This window comes from Notechis scutatus, chromosome 1 (genome assembly GCF_049901735.1).
Source record: "Notechis scutatus isolate UNSWTSFEM ecotype Mainland chromosome 1, rNotScu1.2, whole genome shotgun sequence".
NCBI lineage: Eukaryota > Metazoa > Chordata > Lepidosauria > Squamata > Elapidae > Notechis > Notechis scutatus.
In genome coordinates this window covers 219,248,611-219,267,408 of record NC_142009.1, presented here as the reverse complement: position 1 = coordinate 219,267,408, position 18,798 = coordinate 219,248,611, and the positions used below count along the sequence as shown (strand labels likewise).

The following is an 18,798-nucleotide window of genomic DNA, read 5'->3' as shown; positions in this document are numbered from 1 at the left end:
GTGAATTGAGCTGTAGCTCATAAAAGCTTGTAACTTGTACTAAAAATTTTAGTTAGAAAAGGTCCTACGAAGTCTCCTGATTCTTTGCCATCATCGGCTAAACATTGTTCTTCTTGTTAAAGAACTGTCTATTGGCATCCTTTAGTGTACCGTTTTGAAGTTGGAACTTATTTCTCATTTTGGGGATTTTTTGGAAGACTTACGCATTTTTGCATGTCCGTTTCCATTTTCATTTACAGTTTTGTCTCTTCTAATAGCTATTTGAAATTCTTCATTGTTTGTTCCGATGATTATTTGGGGGGACGGGGGACAGTGATGCTTTATCTCTTTTCTTTCTGCAATTTTCACTCTTTGGTCTGACATACAATTTGCTTATTCTGTTTCTTGATCTTTGGCAATCTGTTTACACATTCATTCTTAACAAATTCTTTAAGTTTATTCCTTAGTGCCTCTGAACCCTTATCAATGAGGTTCAAAGCTTCAAAGTGATTCCTAGTATTCTCCTTAAAAATGGTGGGTATGGGCTCAAAGTCATATTATGGAAACTGCTTGGCTTTTTTCTTCCACTTTACCTTAATTGGGTAATTGCGTATGAGCAATATCTAATCTGCTCTACAGTTGGTCCTGCCCATGTCTTTGTTGTTAATAATTGAGCTCTTCTACCTCCTTCTGCCAATAATATAGTCAATCTGATTTCTATGTACTTCATCTGGGAAATAATGTGTACGTAAAGTGTTGCTTTAAAGTTTGTAAACTCTTTTGAGCCCTTAATATTTCTGCATAAAAGTGGCCTGAAACATGATCTGTTTGTGCAAGTCTTAAAATTAGATAAAGAGAATCCAGTTAAATAAATGAACTATAAATATTATACTTGCTCATTTATTCTTTGAGGAAAATGATCCAAAGCTACTATTTGTGTGTGGCAAAAGTTAGGTGATAATTTTTAGAATTATCAGTTAATTTGAAGGGGAAATTAGAGTCATATATATATCAGTCATTGTAATGATTATCAGATATGAATGTGGAAAGTCCTGCATTCTTTAAAGAATACAATTCTGGATATTCACTATTAAAGTCTCATCTTCACAAGTATGTGAAAAGTATATCATAGCTCGAACAAAAAAGATTTCTGTGGACTTCTGAAAACCAGTTGTTGATGTTCAGCTGGCTAGAAAATATTATAAAACTACTTCCAAAGATTTGGACTCCACCAATCCACTATCACAAATAGTAGCAATTCAACACCTTTGTTACCTTCCCCAGGAGTGGTCAACTTGTCAAGATCACACCAAGAGAAAGGCATGTAATACTCTGGGAGGTCTCAAAAACCCCTAGGGCAATATCTTAAGAAGCTAAAGACCTGCCTTGCATTGGCAAATGATAGTGTTCATAAGACCACCATTAAAGGAACATTGAACAGTAATGGTGTGCATGACAATATTGCAAGGAGAAAATCACTACTCTCCAAAAATAACGTTGCTGCCTGTTTACAGTTTGTGAAATACCGTAAGGCTATTGGAAAAATGTTCAATGGATCGATAAGACCAAAATAGAACTCTCTTGCTTGAGTGAAAAGGCAAATACTAGATTTTAGTATAAGAACCTTATCCCCTCTGTGAAATTTGGCTTGGACTTGCTTGTTTCCTGTGGACTAGGATGCCATCATTGATGGACCTATGAACTGGACGCCCATGAACTGAAGCTCAAGAGAAAGTAGGTCATGCAGCAATACAATGACCTAAAATACAAAGTAGTAGGGCCAAGGATGATTAATTAAAATTAAGTTAATGTTTTGGAACGGCCAAGGCAAGGCCCTGATCTTGATCCTATAGAAAAGTTGTGGAAGGAGGATAGTTCCTGTGTGGAAGCTTTCCAGCATCCCTGAGTTGAAGCTGTTCTATAAGGAAAAATGGGCTAAAATTCCTCCAAGCCAATGTGCAGGACTGATCAAGAGTTATTAGATAACATTTAGTTGCAGTTATTGCTGCCCAAGGAGGACACTCCATTTACAAAAAGCAAAGGTTCACATACTTTTGCCACACACAAATGTAGTACAGATCCATTGACAGTCACTGATATATGTCACAAGTTTCTTATTTCTGTCATAGGGCTTTTGGATACCATGTTCTGTTTAATATTAAAAAAAGTTTAAAGGTGAACAATGCATACTTCAACTTTAGATAGTGGCACATATGATTATTTTGAGGTTTGTGGTATGAGTCTAATCTTATCTAACTGTCTATATTCACTTATTTAGACTTATATAAAAACTTTCAACATAGAAGAAAACACAGTTTAAAAATCTGGAATATTAGAATGTTATTGGACCAATATATTTCTAGCGAGCACAGGGTTTTCTGGAAAAAAAAGTTTGCACTAGTTCAGTGATGGTGAACTGACATGTATGCTAAAGGTGATACAACATGACATTTTAGGTGACACGCCAGCTTTCAACACCTGACAACAATTAATCTGTAAAGTATGCCCCATACTTGTGTGAGTTTTGGTGGCAGCAGAGAATGGCATGTGTTCTCGCATAGCCTCTGGAATTTGCACTAGAACAGGGTGTGCTTTCACACAGTTTTTGGAGGCTGCAGAAGCTGTGGAAGAGCTTTCTCTGAAGCTGCTTCAAGAGGAAAGGCCTTGTGCAACTCAGAGCAGCCCTGGGTAGGCCACAGGAGTCTGCAAACAGAAAGAGAACATTGCTTGAAGGTAAGTGGCAGATCCTCAGTTGCGTCTGGAGGAATGGTATGAAGCAGCCTTTTTGAGTGGCAGCAGTGACTTTAGGACTGACATCAAAGTCTGGGCCTTTATTTAAGGTCCAGCTCAGCTCTAACACATCGAGAATACTGTTCAGGGTGGCCTAGATGGAGGGTGGAATATAGAGAATTGTTTCTCATTTGTTTGCGGAGGGAGTGTTTATATGTTAGCATAGACAAGATGAGCATTTATTTTGAATTTTTGACATGCCAAGCCGAAAAGGTTTACCATCATTGCACTAGTACAACAGAAACATACATTATTTTTTATAACAGTCTGAAAGGAGTTATTTAAAAATAAGTCTAGGAACATTGTATGCAGCTCAGCATTTCTTTGAAGTTTTATTTGCAGTAACTGCCACTCCCAGGGAGGCACGTAGCTTTATAAATTGAACTATACCTTATCTCTTTGAAATTGGGTGTTGTTCAAAGAAAAGGTTCCAGGAGCACCTGCCTATGCAATTTTGTCTATACTACTGTGGTAGACAATGCACATAAATAAATAAATAAACATTTCCCCCAAAATATTTAATACTGTTCAATGTTCCTTATAGAAATACAGATAGTTCTTGATTTACGACCATAATTCAGCCCAAAATTTCATTTGCTAAGCAAGATAGGTGTTAAGTGGATTTTGTCCCATTTTACAACCTTCCTTGCCACAGTTGTTAAGTGAATCACTTCAGTTCTTAAGATGGTAACAAGGTCGTTAAGTGAATCTGCTTGTTTTTGCTTGTCAGAAGGTGGGAAAAGGTGATCATGTGACCTCACATGAGACACTATGAGTGTCATAAATGTGAATCAAGCATCTGAACTTTGATCACATGGCCATGGGGATGTTGCAAGTGTAAAAAACGGTCATAAGTCACCTTTTCAGTGCTGTTGTAACTTCAGTCACTAAACGAATTGTTTTAAGTCAAGAACTACCTGTACTATCATCCGATATTTAATATTATATTGGTACTAGTATATCAAATAATTCAATCGAATTATATCTGTGATTCAATGAAAAATATTTTGAGGGTTATTCATATGGAATTCATAGGACTTGTTTTCAAGCAAACTTGCACCAGATGGTTGGTCTTTCTGGCACTAATATTCAAGAGATGATTCATATATATTTGTCTTTATAGGATTACATTCAAGTTGATTCATTTGTGGAAAGATCTAAAGAGATAAACTGTTTTTATTTCCATATCTTCTGTTGGTTCTGCAAGTTGTTGAAACAGGGTTGCTGTTATATAAATAGCTTATTTTAACTTTCAGCTGAACTGGGAGACTACAACCTTACGGATAACTTCCCAGGCTACCTCTCAGATTACTCTTTCATCCCTGGCCAGCCTCAAGACTTTGAAAAAGAAATATCCAAACTACATCAGCAACATATGTAAGCATGACAAAAATATAAAGTTATAATTAAAAAAAATGACACAACTGATTCTATGCCCTCAAAATTATTAGGTGTGTGCAGATCAACAGTAGCTGTCTGAATTATAAGCTAGCTTTTTCCATGGTGTGCTATTCACTTCTTATGAAGAACTAAAGCATTTAAAGCAAACATATAATTGCAGACCCATAAAAAAGAGATCTTGTGAAAGAGCACACCCTTGTCCTTTGTTAATACTATAGCTATGTTGAGTTCCTGCTAATGGTGTCTATTAAATAAGGTATGCAAAAATATACTTTTGCAATCAACAGTGTCTGTATAATACTGAAAGTGCATTCTTCTGGCATCTACAGAGCTTCCAGTATGAAACTACTTAATCAAAAAATAATTTATTAAATAAAAAGTATATGTAAGTAATATTAACCTTGTTTTCCCTTTGTGCAATTCCATATTTCATGCAGAAATTTTTGTTTTTAGGCAAGGGCTTGGATTTTACAAGCATTGTAAAAGAATTTAAAGCTTGCTTATTTTTGCCTCCATATAGAGGTTTGTCTCCAGCTGAAGCAGAGTTCAGTTATCTCAGTACTGCCCGAACCTTAGAACTCTATGGAGTTGAACGGCACTATGCAAGGGTAGGTTTGAATTAATTGCTACTGTTTTAATGGATATCATCTGTAAACTTGTTTTGTACGAATTATCAATTTTAAATACCTTTCAGTATTCAGGGTAAATGAGCATGAATTAAAGCGTATAAAGTCATATATTCAAAATTTAATCCACCTATGTTTTGTTTTACATAACCCGTGCACTTAAAAGCTTTTAATAAAAATTCTTAACCACAAACCTGGCTCGTAAAGTAGTTAGTATTTTAAAAGGCTGCAATTTTGTCCACCTTTACATATGAGTAAATATGTAATATGCTTCTAAATTGCAATCAAAGATGTTGTTTTCACGTGGTGTGCTTAAAAATTGTATTGATTACAATTTTTAATTTTCAGTAAGGCACCTTATAACAATTTAAATTCATAACTCATTAAAATTAAAAAAGGAAAGTTTGTAGTAGCAAGTAAGTAGCTAGAAGTAGCTATTGAGTGCTGAGTTTTGAGTTGTTTTCTCTGTTCCTCTTCTCTGCACTTGATGAGAAGATGGAAGAATCATATTAATTTTCTTAATAGTAGTGCTCAGCTAAGCATACAATCCATTGCTAACACATACATTTTAGCCCAATAAAAGAGACGAAATCAGGCATATGCTGAGCCTTTGTTTGAATAGATGCTTATGCAAAGTAACCCCCCACTTCACAATCTCAACTATAGCAGTTAACAATTTTTCACCAAGACACTATTTGTTCTCCTCCCCTTTCCCATTGCCACCTCTCCCCCCAATTCCATTTAAGTGTATAAATACAATGTCATGTAATATAAGAAGTGAGTATCAGCTTCTGAAGTCTTATCACAAACAATAAATGGCTGCCTTTAAGATCATGGTATCATAAACTTTGCCCTCTTTCATAGAGGCAGTTCTTACCTATAGTAATAAAGAGCTTAGAAAATCAGGAAATGCATGTGATCTTATAGTTCAGAGTTCGTGATAGAATCAAGTATGTTTGTTCAGTGTTTCACGTGATTTTTAATCAGAAATGGATGATTGCACCATGTAATAAACTTACTTATAAGAATTAATTTAATATATTTGCTGGTTAATCAATTAAATACTGATTTTTTTCTTAAGCCCAGAAAAAGAACAAGTTTTGGAAGAAAGCTAGCAACCATTCCCTATTATACATAGCATAATGTTGTGATGATATCTGTATCAGGATATTTTAAAATGGCCATGCTTAATCAGAATATTCAGTTATAATATTACCAGTAGTTCTCGACTTATGGCCACAATTGGGAACAGAATCTTGGTCACTGAGTGAAATGGTTGTTAAACAAGATATCACCTGACTTCCTTGCTCAATGATGCAATCCCAGCATTCCCAATTGCAGTCATTGAACAAACTCATGGTCATTAAATGGAGAGAGTCCCAAATCCAGAGTGTTTTTGAGGGTGGAGGCCCTGCAAGGCCTGTGAGTTGTGAGGGTGCTGCAGTAGAGTGCAAAGCCACAGCCACCCCGAGCCACTCTCAGCGACCCCAGCCCAGCAGCATGTCATTGGCAACGCTAGGGCCTCTTACACAGGTATTTTCATAACATAGCAGGTTACTATATTATTTCAAAGTTTGTGATGATTCTAATTTTCTTCCGTGAGCTAGTTCCTTAAGATCAATTGTGTTTAAATATATATAGAATAGTTCTTTATTGGGGAAAAATACAGGAGAACCTTAGGACATTGACTGATAGTGAGAGTATGGGGAAAGCAGAAAAGCCAGAATGTGATATTAAGTGGAAAAAATGTTTTCCTTAATGACATTAGAAACTTATCAAGGAAGACTTATTGCTTCTTTACAAATGAATAAAAGTTGTAATATCTCACACAAGAAATTAATAAGTATTCATAATTTTCCTGTTCTTTTTATAGGATCAAAGTAATAATGAAATTATGATTGGAGTAATGTCAGGAGGCATATTCATTTATAAGAACAGGGTACGAATTAACACCTTTACATGGTAAGGATATGTTTTAAAAGCATTATTATTTCCTATGTACAGCTATTCCTCACTGAATGACACTAAATAGGACTGGAAACTCGATCATTAAGGGACATGGTCATAAGTAAGTTAAGCAAAGACTTCATGTGACCTCAACTTGCAACATCCTGACAGTTTCCCTCTTGACTTCATTTGTCAGAAGCCAGCAGGAAAAGTTACAGGTTGCAATAACATGACTGCAGGGGTATTGCAGTGGTTGTAACTGTGAGGACTGATCATAACTAAGACTGATTAGTGTAGTTGGCATTTAAACAGTCACTGGATAATTAGTTGTTAAACAAGGACCATATATTGGTTATGTTGCTGTGGTCCTTTCTCAGGTCAGGCCTGGGACCTTTGAGAGATAGCTTTCATTTTTAAGTATACATAAGATCTTCTCATTAACATTTTTATTGAGTTATAAGATAAAATAAGATACAAAATATGAAAGAGAATAGGAAAATAATTGAGAGAAGGGAGGAAGATTAGAAAAAAAAATGAGGACGGATTAGAAAAAAGAAAGAAAGAAGCATTGACTTCCAACTCTCTCTGTTGCTGTAAAATAGGGTGTTAACATTAAATCACAACTTTTTGTTTTTTCATGATAATATAAACCAGCCATTTCTATAAGGATCTGTCAGTCTAATCGGTAAAACCCAAAATCAAAGTTTCATTCTTTTCCACTTCAAGCACAAAGTTCAGAAGGGTCTCCATGTGGAAACAATAGTATTTATATTCTTTTCTTTAATCAAAATAGTCATTTTTGCCATTTCAGCCAACCATCAGCTTCTGCAACCATTTGTCCATGGTAGGAATCGAAGTGTCCTTTCATTTCATACAATAGTCTTGCTGCTATCAACATATATAGTAATAAAGTTCCATTTTTTTTCTCCAGGTCTTTTTCCATTTAGGCCCAAAAGGAAAATTTCTGGTTTCTTTATCTTCATTTTCAAAATTTTCTGTATTAAAATATGAATCATACTCCTTTTTTTACTTTATTACATGTCCACCATAGATTATAAAAAAGTCCCTTTTTACTTTTACACTTCCAACATTAACTTGACATACCTTTATACATCTGGGGGGGGGGGGGGGGGGGGGGGGGGGGGGGGGGGGGGGGGGGGGGGGGGGGGGGGGGGGGGGGGGGGGGGGGGGGGGGGGGGGGGGGGGGGGGGGGGGGGGGGGGGGGGGGGGGGGGGGGGGGGGGGGGGGGGGGGGGGGGGGGGCGGGGGGGGGGGGGGGGGGGGGGGGGGGGGGGGGGGGGGGGGGGGGGGGGGGGGGGGGGGGGGGTTATATAGCTTATCTGGTGTTAAATACCAGCAATACATCATCATATAAAATGTTCTTTTAGATTATAATTTAATGTAAATTTTAAACCCTTTGTCCACATATTTTCAAGTATACATAAGATCTAAGTTGGTCATCTTTTTGTATACTAAGAATTGTAAAAAAAAATGCCTCAGAATGGTAATATATAGTATATTTTTATACTATATGCTGCAGAGTTTATAAGTTAAATTTTGAGGGGATAAAACATGTTGGACACATTTTTAATCAACTCTTTAATCATTCAATGCCTTCCTGTCCAATTGCAGTTTCAAAATGTTCTTTAAGAATAAACTCATGCAAAGCACATTGCAATAACTAAGGTATGAGTGGTTGTGAGCAGTGTCCTTTGATCTAGAAAAGGACCAGTAATGATATATGAGGAAAAACCTTGAGAGACAAGAGGAAGAAAAGCTGCCCAGAAACAGATAGAGGGTATAGTCAGTAGTTGCATAATGGGCTTAGAAAGAGGCTCAGAAGTCACTCTCCCTAGCTTCTCATGCTGTAAAGGAAAGAACAGATTTTTACTTTCAGACTTGCAAGATTCTATTAATGTAATCTTACAATAAGGTAGAACTGGTTCATCTGGCTATATTTTCTGTCCAGTTTTCCTGGGAAGGCTGATAGGGTGCAGATGGCCACACAAGATCTGTTTTTTCTCTTTCAGCAGGAGCCAAGATTTCTGGAGAACTCCCAGACTGCACACTATCTCTGACTGGGGGAATGTTACCTCAGTGCCTCAATCAAAGTTAAAGATGCCTGATCATCATATATGAGGGATCCTAAAACCCACAGCCAGTTAGAATCATTAGGGTTGAGCTGAAACTAATTCTTTCCCATCCAAGCCAGTACAGCCTCCAGGCATTGGGAAGGCATCTTGATAGCATCACTTGGGTGGCCCAAGGCAGAGATATAATGATACTTAACTCTGTGCTGACAAATGACCTCACCCAGCAGTTTCATATAAATGTTAAATAGAAACAGGGAGAGAGTTGAGCCCTGCTGCACTTAACAGACCAAGGGCCTAAAACTGGACTTCTCCCTTCACCATCCCCCCTCCAACACCAATTAGAATTGACCTTGGAGGAAGGAAACCCACTGATGAACAGTGCCTCCCATTCCCAACTCTGTCAGCTGGTTTAGAAAGATACCATGATTGATGGTATTAAGAGTTCAAGCAGGGCTAGGATAACTATACCATCCTCATATCTGCTCCATTTGTTCACTTCATTATCTACTCCAGTTATTGAGCCAATAAAGACCTATAGTACCGTATTCGAGATTATGTAACTTTAAAAAAATATTTCCTTGCTCATGATTAAGTTGAGTTTAAATGATTTTTGTTCCCCTGTTTTTCATGCAACAGTATGGTATTTTCCAATGATACTAATGAGCTACAGTAGAGCAAATATACCATCTTCCCTCCAGCATTTTCCATTCTTTGATGACCAATAACATTCTTAGTACAATGCAAGAAAATTCACTTTCTTTCAATAACCACAGGAGGGGCAGATAAAGTTGTGGGAGGCAGAGCAGGCCTGCCAATCTTGGCTATTAAACCAAATTACAGAGAATAATGTCTAAACTCTCCTTCTTACAAAATTTATGTAATCAATATGACAGTGAATGAATGAGTGAAGGTACTAACAGCACAAATCTAAATTCAATATACATATCTGAACTATTTTCTGCATTCATAGCTTTTGTATGTAGAAATAATTTATACTTGATAAACATAATCAAGAGATGGTCAGCCCATATAAATTGAATAAATAAATAAATACAAGAAAAGGCAGTTTTGCTGGTAGTTAATAGTCTTCTTTGAGGTATAGTGCTACAGTAATAAAATTTAGGTTGGAAAAGATTTAGGTAAATGAAATGATGTATATTTGTTTTGTGAATGTTGAATTCAATTATCATCCTTGTCCAATTAATACATCTGAAGAAATTATTAGCTTATTGTAATTTTTATTTCATTTAGGTTGAAAATCATAAAAATTTCTTTTAAGTGCAAGCAGTTTTTCATTCAACTTAGAAAAGAATTGGTGAGTATTGATACTTCTAATTAATATATTTTCTACTAGATTACATTTTATTTTGAAAATATTCTTTGCAGAGCTTCATACCTGATTAAAATATGAAAGTATATTAATTTTGTAATTGTCAATGGTAGGCAAGTTTATTTTTAATATAGTAAATCTGGCTGAAATTATTCTTTGTGCAGAGTCAGGGGAAGTTTGAAAAAGGCCAAACATGTCTAATTTATAGCAGCCTGATGATAAGAAGCTCTCTGAAATTGTTGATAACCTCCTTTTGTGGGGAGGAAGATTTAAAAAATGCTACAATCTGCTATCATCAATCTGTGACTATAGTCACAAAGCTTTCCTCTGGACAGATTGGCCTTTCATCTTCCAGCACCTTTGGTCCCTGTCTATTTAATGTTGTCACTTTTAATCTAACAATGTTTCTGTTATTGCTAGCTGGTTCCTAGCTCTTAGGAAAGCAGAAGCTCTGGCTTAGGCTGATAGGAAGCTGATAATTGCTTCTGAGCATTAACTGCTGGCAGCTAATATATCACCCATGGCAGAGAAATTATACAGATTGACAGGGATGGAAAAAATGTGGATTTTATTTACCTTTTTTGGTGCTCATGAACCCAAAACCCTCATGTTCGTTCACTCTAACAAATCCTGTACCAAACTTTACCAATTAAAAGGTATGTGTATTGGGGGACGGGGTTGTGAAGCAATATTATTTACGTAATTTGTGTGATATGTCCATCTTACATACATTGTAGTACTTAAATAAGAGTCCTTTGGAACTGACTAACAAATATTAATCCTTTCTTTCTAGCATGAATCTAGAGAAACTTTATTGGGATTCAACATGGTGAATTACCGAGCATGTAAGAATTTATGGAAAGCTTGTGTAGAACATCATACTTTTTTCCGGTTGGACAGACCACTGCCACCTCAGAAGAACTTTTTTGCACATTATTTTACTTTAGGGTCAAAGTTTCGGTACTGGTAAGTTGCATCTGTATTTCATGTGATGATATAAGAAAAATGAAATAAATGTTATAGTTGAAAACTTACCATAAAATATATAAATATAATAAAATAAAAAATATGCTGTTGAAATAGCATATGTTCTTAATTCGGTAGCCCAAAGAAGTGCAATATCTTTTAGTTGCCAAATATCACAACATTTTTGGGAGCATATATTATACGCATAGATGAGGTTGGGTGCAAGAGGAAGATTTAGAAGTTTTCTTTATTTTTATTTTTGCTTTTTAAACCGATTTGTATACTTTAGCTTACCCTGCAGTATTCATATTTCTATAATATAAAAGGAAACTGCTCTTTCAGCAGGTTTTACCATACACATGACTACTGGGTTACAAAAAGGAGACCAGGAGCATTCAGTCCTGGATGCACAGATTAGTCACCCACACTGCATCCAAGCATATTTCTGTCTAATGAATTTTTTTTTAAAGCTGAGGTTGCTACATAGATATTACACTCCTGACAAAGGACTAGTTTAGTCTGAACTATGTTAGCCTACAAACATTGGTGACTCCCCCAGTTTGGCTGCAGTTTAAAATGAGGTGGAAAATTTATTGATTACTTTGTGTGGTCACACCAAGGAGGGAAATAGGTAGTACCAAGACTTGCTATAATTATCATTATAGCATATAATTAAGGCAGTGTTCAGGTCTCAGAATCTCCCAGTTAGAAATACCTGAGCGGAAGTCATATTTGTAACGACGATGTTCTCCAACACTTTTAAAAACTTAGATAAATTCAGGACAGATGGGTATCCCTAAATGCAATACAGTTAAAGTAATACAGATATGAAATATACATTAAAAATATTTGTAGGATTACAGGAAGATGGTCTCTTTGTTTATTGCTGGCAATACAATTATAAATTTTACTCTTCATTTTGGAATTCTTTTATTTTCTTATTTTAGACAAGTAAAGTACTTCTTACATTTTTCTTTACAATCTCAATATTACACTTTCCTTTCAGTGGGAGAACAGAGGTCCAGTCTGTACAATATGGCAAAGAAAGGGCAAACAAGGACAGGGTGTTTGCCAGGTAAGCAATTTACAGTGATTTGCATGCAGTATGATAAACATATTCATATAGCCTCTTATTTAGATTTCTCCATACTCTTAAAATTGTTTGGGTATAATAACCCTGGATAGAAGTTCTCTTGACACATAAAAATTTAGACCCATGAAAGAAGGAGCAGGACTGGGTTTGTTGCCATACTTCCCATTGACACATGCCAACTGATGCCAGCCAAGACTCCATTGGCTTTCAGCATTGTTGAGTAAGATCCAGTGGAATTCCTGATCTGAAAAAAATCAGAATTCCATTTATTCTTTACACATAGTGAACTTATTTTCTCTGTTTGCTCAGTTAACTCCCTCTAGAATATCTCCATCTCCTGGTACTATTCTCGTTGGGCCATAAACTTGTCCAGAAATATAGTTCAAAAGTGATATTGTGGAGCATTTTTTCATTGTTTATCTAGATCCGATTGGTTTAGTGTTCAGGTAACACTCTGGAAACCAGGCGACAGTGAGTTCTAGTCCCACCTTAGGCATAAAAAGCAGGTTGGGTGACCTTAAGCCAGTCACTCTCTTTCAGCTCAACCAACCTCACAGGGTTGTTGCTGTGGGGAAAATAGGAGTGGGAAGGTATACTGAGTCTGTTCGTTGTCTTGAGTTATTTATAAAAATAAATAAAGGCTGTATTTTTAAAAAATCTTTAAAAATAACTCATTGCCAAAAATTAGCAATATAATTTCTGAATAATTTCTACCAATAGAAACAATAACTGAAATCTGAATTTAAAAGGTCAACTATCCCATCTCTTCAATCACAAGAAAAATGGAATGGACTGATATGGAGTTGCTTATTATGGGCCTCAGTTTCTCAAACTTGCAGTCTCTGGACACTAACAGTTGTACACTATTAACTATTTTGTAAAATATCCCTCCATGGTTACCAGTAGCAAAAACAGAAAAGCAATTTCAGGTGAAAGGCAATAAAAAATAAAATTCTAGTCAAGTTAATGAAGATTACCATAGAAGAAAGTGAGCAAAAGGGGGAAAGCAACAGAGAGATAGAAGGAGAAAATCAGATCGAAGGAACTGAGTGAAAAGCTTTGACTCTCTCAACATGAAGGAAGAATCAAATGGCAAATGGATTCCCAGGGTCAGAGAGGAGTGTTCCTAGACCATGCAGAGCAGATGAAGAGAGAAAGAACCAGAACCAGCCCAAGGCTTCTAAAAGGTAGTTGGTAATCATCATCCCTAGAAAGAGCCATAATTGGGACCAGAACTTCTGTTGCTAAATAAGGTGGTCATTAAGTGAGACACATTCAATTTTACAACTTTTTGCCGCTGTTGTTAAGTAAAGCACTGTAGTCATTGCATGAACTCTGTGGTCATTAAGCAATTGACTTTGACCCTATTGACTTTGTTGGAAACTATCTAGAAATATTGCAAATGACAATCCTGTGATCTCAAGATATTGCAACCATACAAGCTAGTTGCAAAGCTCCCAAAGTTTTATCATGTGACCGCAACAGTCATGAGTACAAGGACTGGCTAGAAGTCACTTTTTTCAATATTGTCGTAATTTCAAACAGTCACTAAATGAATGGTTGTAAGTCAAGGATTACCCTATATACTTACCCTAGAAATTCAGAAAAGGCTATTGTGCTAGAATACAAAGAAAGAAATGGATTTTTAAATGGATTTTCCAAAGGAAAAGATGTGTTGCAGATGCCAAAGACAAACTTTATGAAAAGAAGATCTAAAAGCCAGAAGAGTAGATTACTGTATATATTTTATGGAAGATCCCAAAAATTATTAAGGGTTCAGTAATGTTGTCTTGATTACACTAAAGAAGAGTGGAGCCTTTCTTTGCGTCCAAACCTTAACCTTTACAAAGTGAGCATTATCATCGTTGTCTTGTCAGTCATGTTGCCGTTGTCTTTGATTAGTTATTAAATGGACATTAAGGACATTGGTATTAGAAGAGGAAACTATATAAAGCTGTGGTAGTAGAGACATACTGTTGTAATGTGGCAAATGTTTCTTTGAAATTTCCACAAAGAACAGGAAGTTTTGGTAACAGACATGAGTGGGTGGGACTGTGAGTTTCAAACATTTAATAATGCTCTAAATGTAGTTTGACAGTTCAGTGTTTTTGCCTGGCTTATCAAGTTACAGAAGCAATTTTCTGTTTGATCATTAAGGTGAGTTTTTTGAAGAGTTGCATCATTCCAAGAAAGAAAATACATGATCATTTAATTTGTAAAAAGTTAGTAACATTTTTATCCAGGCTGCCTTATATTTTTCTTTTTCTTTATATTTTGGATGAACAGATCAAGTTTTGTAGAAAACAGTGCTTATCCCTGTTGTCCTTAAAAGCAGTTTAGAATGGTTTAACTCATAGCAGTAGGGTAGTTTTATTGTTTTTTTAAACTTTTGAAACAACATTTTTTTAGAAAACAATAACATTTGAGCTAGTAAAATATGGATACTAAGAATGAACATTCGCGTAAATAAATATACTTGATGTTATAATGATTGTTAGATAAATCTGTGTATCACACATTTAAATCAATTTCTATGAGTTGTTGAAAAATGTGTAATCACTTGTATCTTTCACAGCTACATTATGGCTAGATTTTTAAAAATTGTCATATTCAGCTATAGTTCAACTAAGTCAGTAAAAATTCTTAAATTTTATTCAGAGTTGGAATTTTTTAATGCACAAATGTGTCACATGTCTTTGTTTTTTATGTTGCATGTGTTCACTGCATTTGAAACCCACAAATTTCAGCACTGCTTGTAACTTTGAAATAGAATTCTTCTAAAAGTCTGGATTTTTGTGTCCATGCTATTAATAATAAAGTTGGTTAGACTTCTCCTTTGCAAGTGGTTTGGTTTGAATGTAGCTGTAAATTATGCAAGTAATTGCAATGAAAGACTCATTTAGAGTTAAGAAAGAAAAGAAAGAAGCTGTTTTTTTCACAAACAGCTTTCCTCCCCTCCACCCACCCCCACTCCACCCACCCCATATGTGGCACTCTAGATGGTTCTCAGCCCTTAGCAATAAATTTGTTCTGTCTTTAGTTATCCTTCTCATTGCATTTGGCTTTTTTCTCCTCTTGTGAATAGTCCCATGAGAATCTGTCTATCTTTGGAAGAAATGGTTAAATAACATGCACTGCATATCAGTACTTATAAAGAGGAAGGCTAGTTTTATTGTTTTATTTCAATTTCCAATAGTTTCAGATACATCATTCTACATAATTTTGTATAAATTTGTTTTAGATCCCCAAGTAAACCTTTGGCTCGCAAATTGATAAGTGGGATGGACTGGGAGGTTGTCAGCAGAAATTCATTGTCTGATGACAGGTTAGAAACTCAAAGTTTACCATCCCGCTCTCCACCTGGAACCCCTAATCAGTAAGTAAAATTGAATAATCCCTTTGCAACAGATTACCTGTTTCTCATTTGATTAATAAAAGTAAATCGTTGTAACATTCTTCCCTGGTGTGCTAAAATAATGTCACAGTGAAGCACACACGTAACTGAGGCAGGATTTAGCTAATAGCTCAATATATTACATTTTTTAAAAAGTGCTTGCATTTCCCACTTTCATTCTGTGAAAAGAAAACTTCCCACTGATAATAATTTTATTCAGTACCCTTTACTGTGAGATGTAAACAGTATGTTAAATTTAATAGAATAATATTCAGAATTATAATTAAACCAGATATACCTGATCTTTGTCCCTTTGAGATTTTACAGTATATCATGGTTGGAAAAAAAAAATCTTGATTTATTTATAAATAATTTAAGAATATTTTTCACATCTAGTTGACAGATTTTATTTGGGCATGAAGTAAATATAAAGCATCATTAAGGATGAGGATAATATTGCCTTTAATATTATGTGTAATAGACCTAATTTTAACTATATCTAAACCATTTTTGAACAAATTTTCTATAGTTGTATAATATCTCTTGTATCTAGATTTCACTGTATTTAAGAGAGTGCTTCTAGACATAACATTTGATTGTATTTTGCATCATTCAAGTCATATTACTTATTTTGATGAAATCAGTTTAAAACGACTGTTTTTTGTCTTGAATAACCCATAGTTTGTCCTTTTCATTTCTTGATTACATTGTGGCTTTCCTTAAAAATTATAGCATAATTTAGCACAATGTGGCTAATCTGGGCTTACTTTAGGTTACATAGGTTTATCCCATCTAACCTGCTGTGAGGAGCAGAAAATTGGAAACAGGAAAGTGAGATGTGTTGAAATAAACAATAGATTAAGCTAACTAGGATTTAAATATGATGACAAACTATGTTTGATTTAAATCAGGAAGTAGATGCTTTCACATTTTTTCAGTTATATAAGCCTATAGTTTATCCAGGGCATTTATATAACTGAACTATAGTTTAACATATCTATCCAGGTTTCTCTTTCTGTTCAAATGGAACTTCCAATAATTTAGTTACATAAATAGTCTTACAGAATCAGACAGTGCAGAAGACTGTATTTCTGAACTCAGAACTCTGCACAAATACTATTATCTGTCTATAAAGGTAATGAATTTTACTTCCTGTACAAGCTAAACCACAATCAGGGAGGTCCTCTTTGTGTGGCTATTTTTCAGTTTCCTCTTTTTCTAACAAACTACATGAAAAGGAAGGAGACCAGGTTTTTTTTTATTTAATTTAAATAAAGATCTTGCAAAAATCCTTCAGAAGGAAAATAATATTTGTACAGGAGTAAAGGCTGTAATATTAGGACACTGTTTAGGATTCATGTTGGTTCCTTATCTATTGATGTATGCCACACATATATCATTTACATAGATGTCAGTCAGTGTTACAGATAGCCTTCAGTACTGTGGTGACAAATGTCTTACTGATTTCTAATATATTTCTTACAAATTTTGATTTACTACTACTAATTGACTGCTTTTCACACCAATGGGAGAGCATGCATTTAGGAGTGCAAGCAGTAGTATTTATAGAAACTGATTTGATTATTCTTTTAAAAATGTGGTAAAACTATTTAAAAGCACAGAACTTACAAATCTTTACTAATAGGTTAATGAATAACTATTCTTTCCATGCTCAGTCGCAACTCCACATTTACTCAAGAGGGAAACCGTTTTCGGCCATCTTCAGTTGGACATTTAGTAGACCATGTAGTCCATACTTCACCCAGTGAGGTATTTGCAAATCATCGGTCGCCTTCTTCTACACAGGCCAATAGTATAATTCTAGAATCATCACCGTAAGTTTGATTTTTGTAATCCTGCAAATACATTTTGTACTGCTATGACATATAGTCTTTCCATATATTTTTTTATTTGATTTATTTGATTTGTCAATCGCTTACAAGATAATAGGTATAAGTATAAACATAGTTATGAATATATGAAATGGATACATATAAGAAAAATAAAAGAAACAATAGGACAGGGATAGTAGGCACTTCCATATTTCTTCCATATAGCTGTAAGGTTGGCAGATCTCATTTTTATATTTAATTATACTTTGTAAGTAAGAACAAAAGTAACATAAGGGATCTAATTTTATATAGAATATAAATATATAGCATACTAATAGCAAATCTCATAAATCTATAAGGTCTCATATAAGCAATCTAGTAACCATCTCTCTCTCTCTCTCTCTCTCTCTCTCACACACACACACATACACACACACACACACACACACACGTTCAGTAGGAGATAATACTTATCTACTATATAGTTCTGTAAATATTTTTAAACAGTGGAAAATCGCACACTCAAATAGCCATATGAATATTAAATATGCATTAAACAATTAGAAATTATTTCTCATTTTTTGCTTGGATAAAATGGATCATGACTCAATATTAGTATGTTAGAATACCACATATTGAATTTCTTTTAAAGTAGTTGCTGGAAAAATTATTAGAATCCATATATATATATATTGTACTAATAATTACTTGTGCTTAAGAGATATAGTAACATTGGAAGGTGCAGTATCAGATTTGTGTGACATAGCACTTAGCTGAATAGGAAGTTTACATTTGTTTATTTGATTATGCACATTGTTGAAAGAAACAATACAGAAAGGTACTTTCACTCAAAATATTCCACTTAAACATCCATTGTTTTAAACATTCAAAGAAAATTAATAGCTAACTGGGCAAAAATAAAATTAGGAAGTTTATTTTTAGTTTATTTTTAATACTCACACTTTATTATGGTAATATATTACAATGTATTACATTTGGAATCATAGTATATTAGTCCAGTTTTGTGTATACGTTGTAAATGTTGTTTACCGTATCAATTTGAAAAAGAATTTAAACACGATAATATCCTGGGTATTGTAAAGGAAATGTATTCTCAGGATTTAATCAGATTACAATGAAAATTGGGAAGAAAAATTGCATGCTGGTTTGTAAATCAGTAGCAATATGTTAAATCATTTGTACTTTGCATTTCTATATGAAAATAGTGAATTCACAAGCGTTCTAATTTAAATGAATCTTAAAACAAGTCAGTGACAACCTTGGTTATTTGTACTTGAATATGCTGTTGTGGGAATTGTATTGAAATTGTCAGTTTTGCAGTGTGAAT

General features: G+C 34.8%; 1 protein-coding gene across 6 annotated transcripts in view; it reads left to right on the top strand.

Moving 5' to 3' along the window:
• PTPN4 (protein tyrosine phosphatase non-receptor type 4) overlaps nucleotides 1–18,798 on the top strand; it is a 105,269-nt gene that overhangs the window by 59,583 nt on the left and 26,888 nt on the right. For 2 of the 6 annotated variants that reach the window (XM_026665478.2, XM_026665477.2), the window contains exons 8-15: nucleotides 4,026–4,146; nucleotides 4,691–4,778; nucleotides 6,670–6,758; nucleotides 10,087–10,150; nucleotides 10,959–11,131; nucleotides 12,138–12,206; nucleotides 15,466–15,600; nucleotides 17,295–17,453. In XM_026665478.2, coding sequence (XP_026521263.1) covers nucleotides 4,026–4,146; nucleotides 4,691–4,778; nucleotides 6,670–6,758; nucleotides 10,087–10,150; nucleotides 10,959–11,131; nucleotides 12,138–12,206; nucleotides 15,466–15,600; nucleotides 17,295–17,453 — 898 coding nt within the window. The remainder of the gene's footprint in view (nucleotides 1–4,025; nucleotides 4,147–4,690; nucleotides 4,779–6,669; nucleotides 6,759–10,086; nucleotides 10,151–10,958; nucleotides 11,132–12,137; nucleotides 12,207–15,465; nucleotides 15,601–17,294; nucleotides 17,454–18,798) is intronic. The other 4 variants (XM_087950289.1, XM_026665479.2, XM_087950290.1 and 1 more) reach the window with 2 other exon arrangements.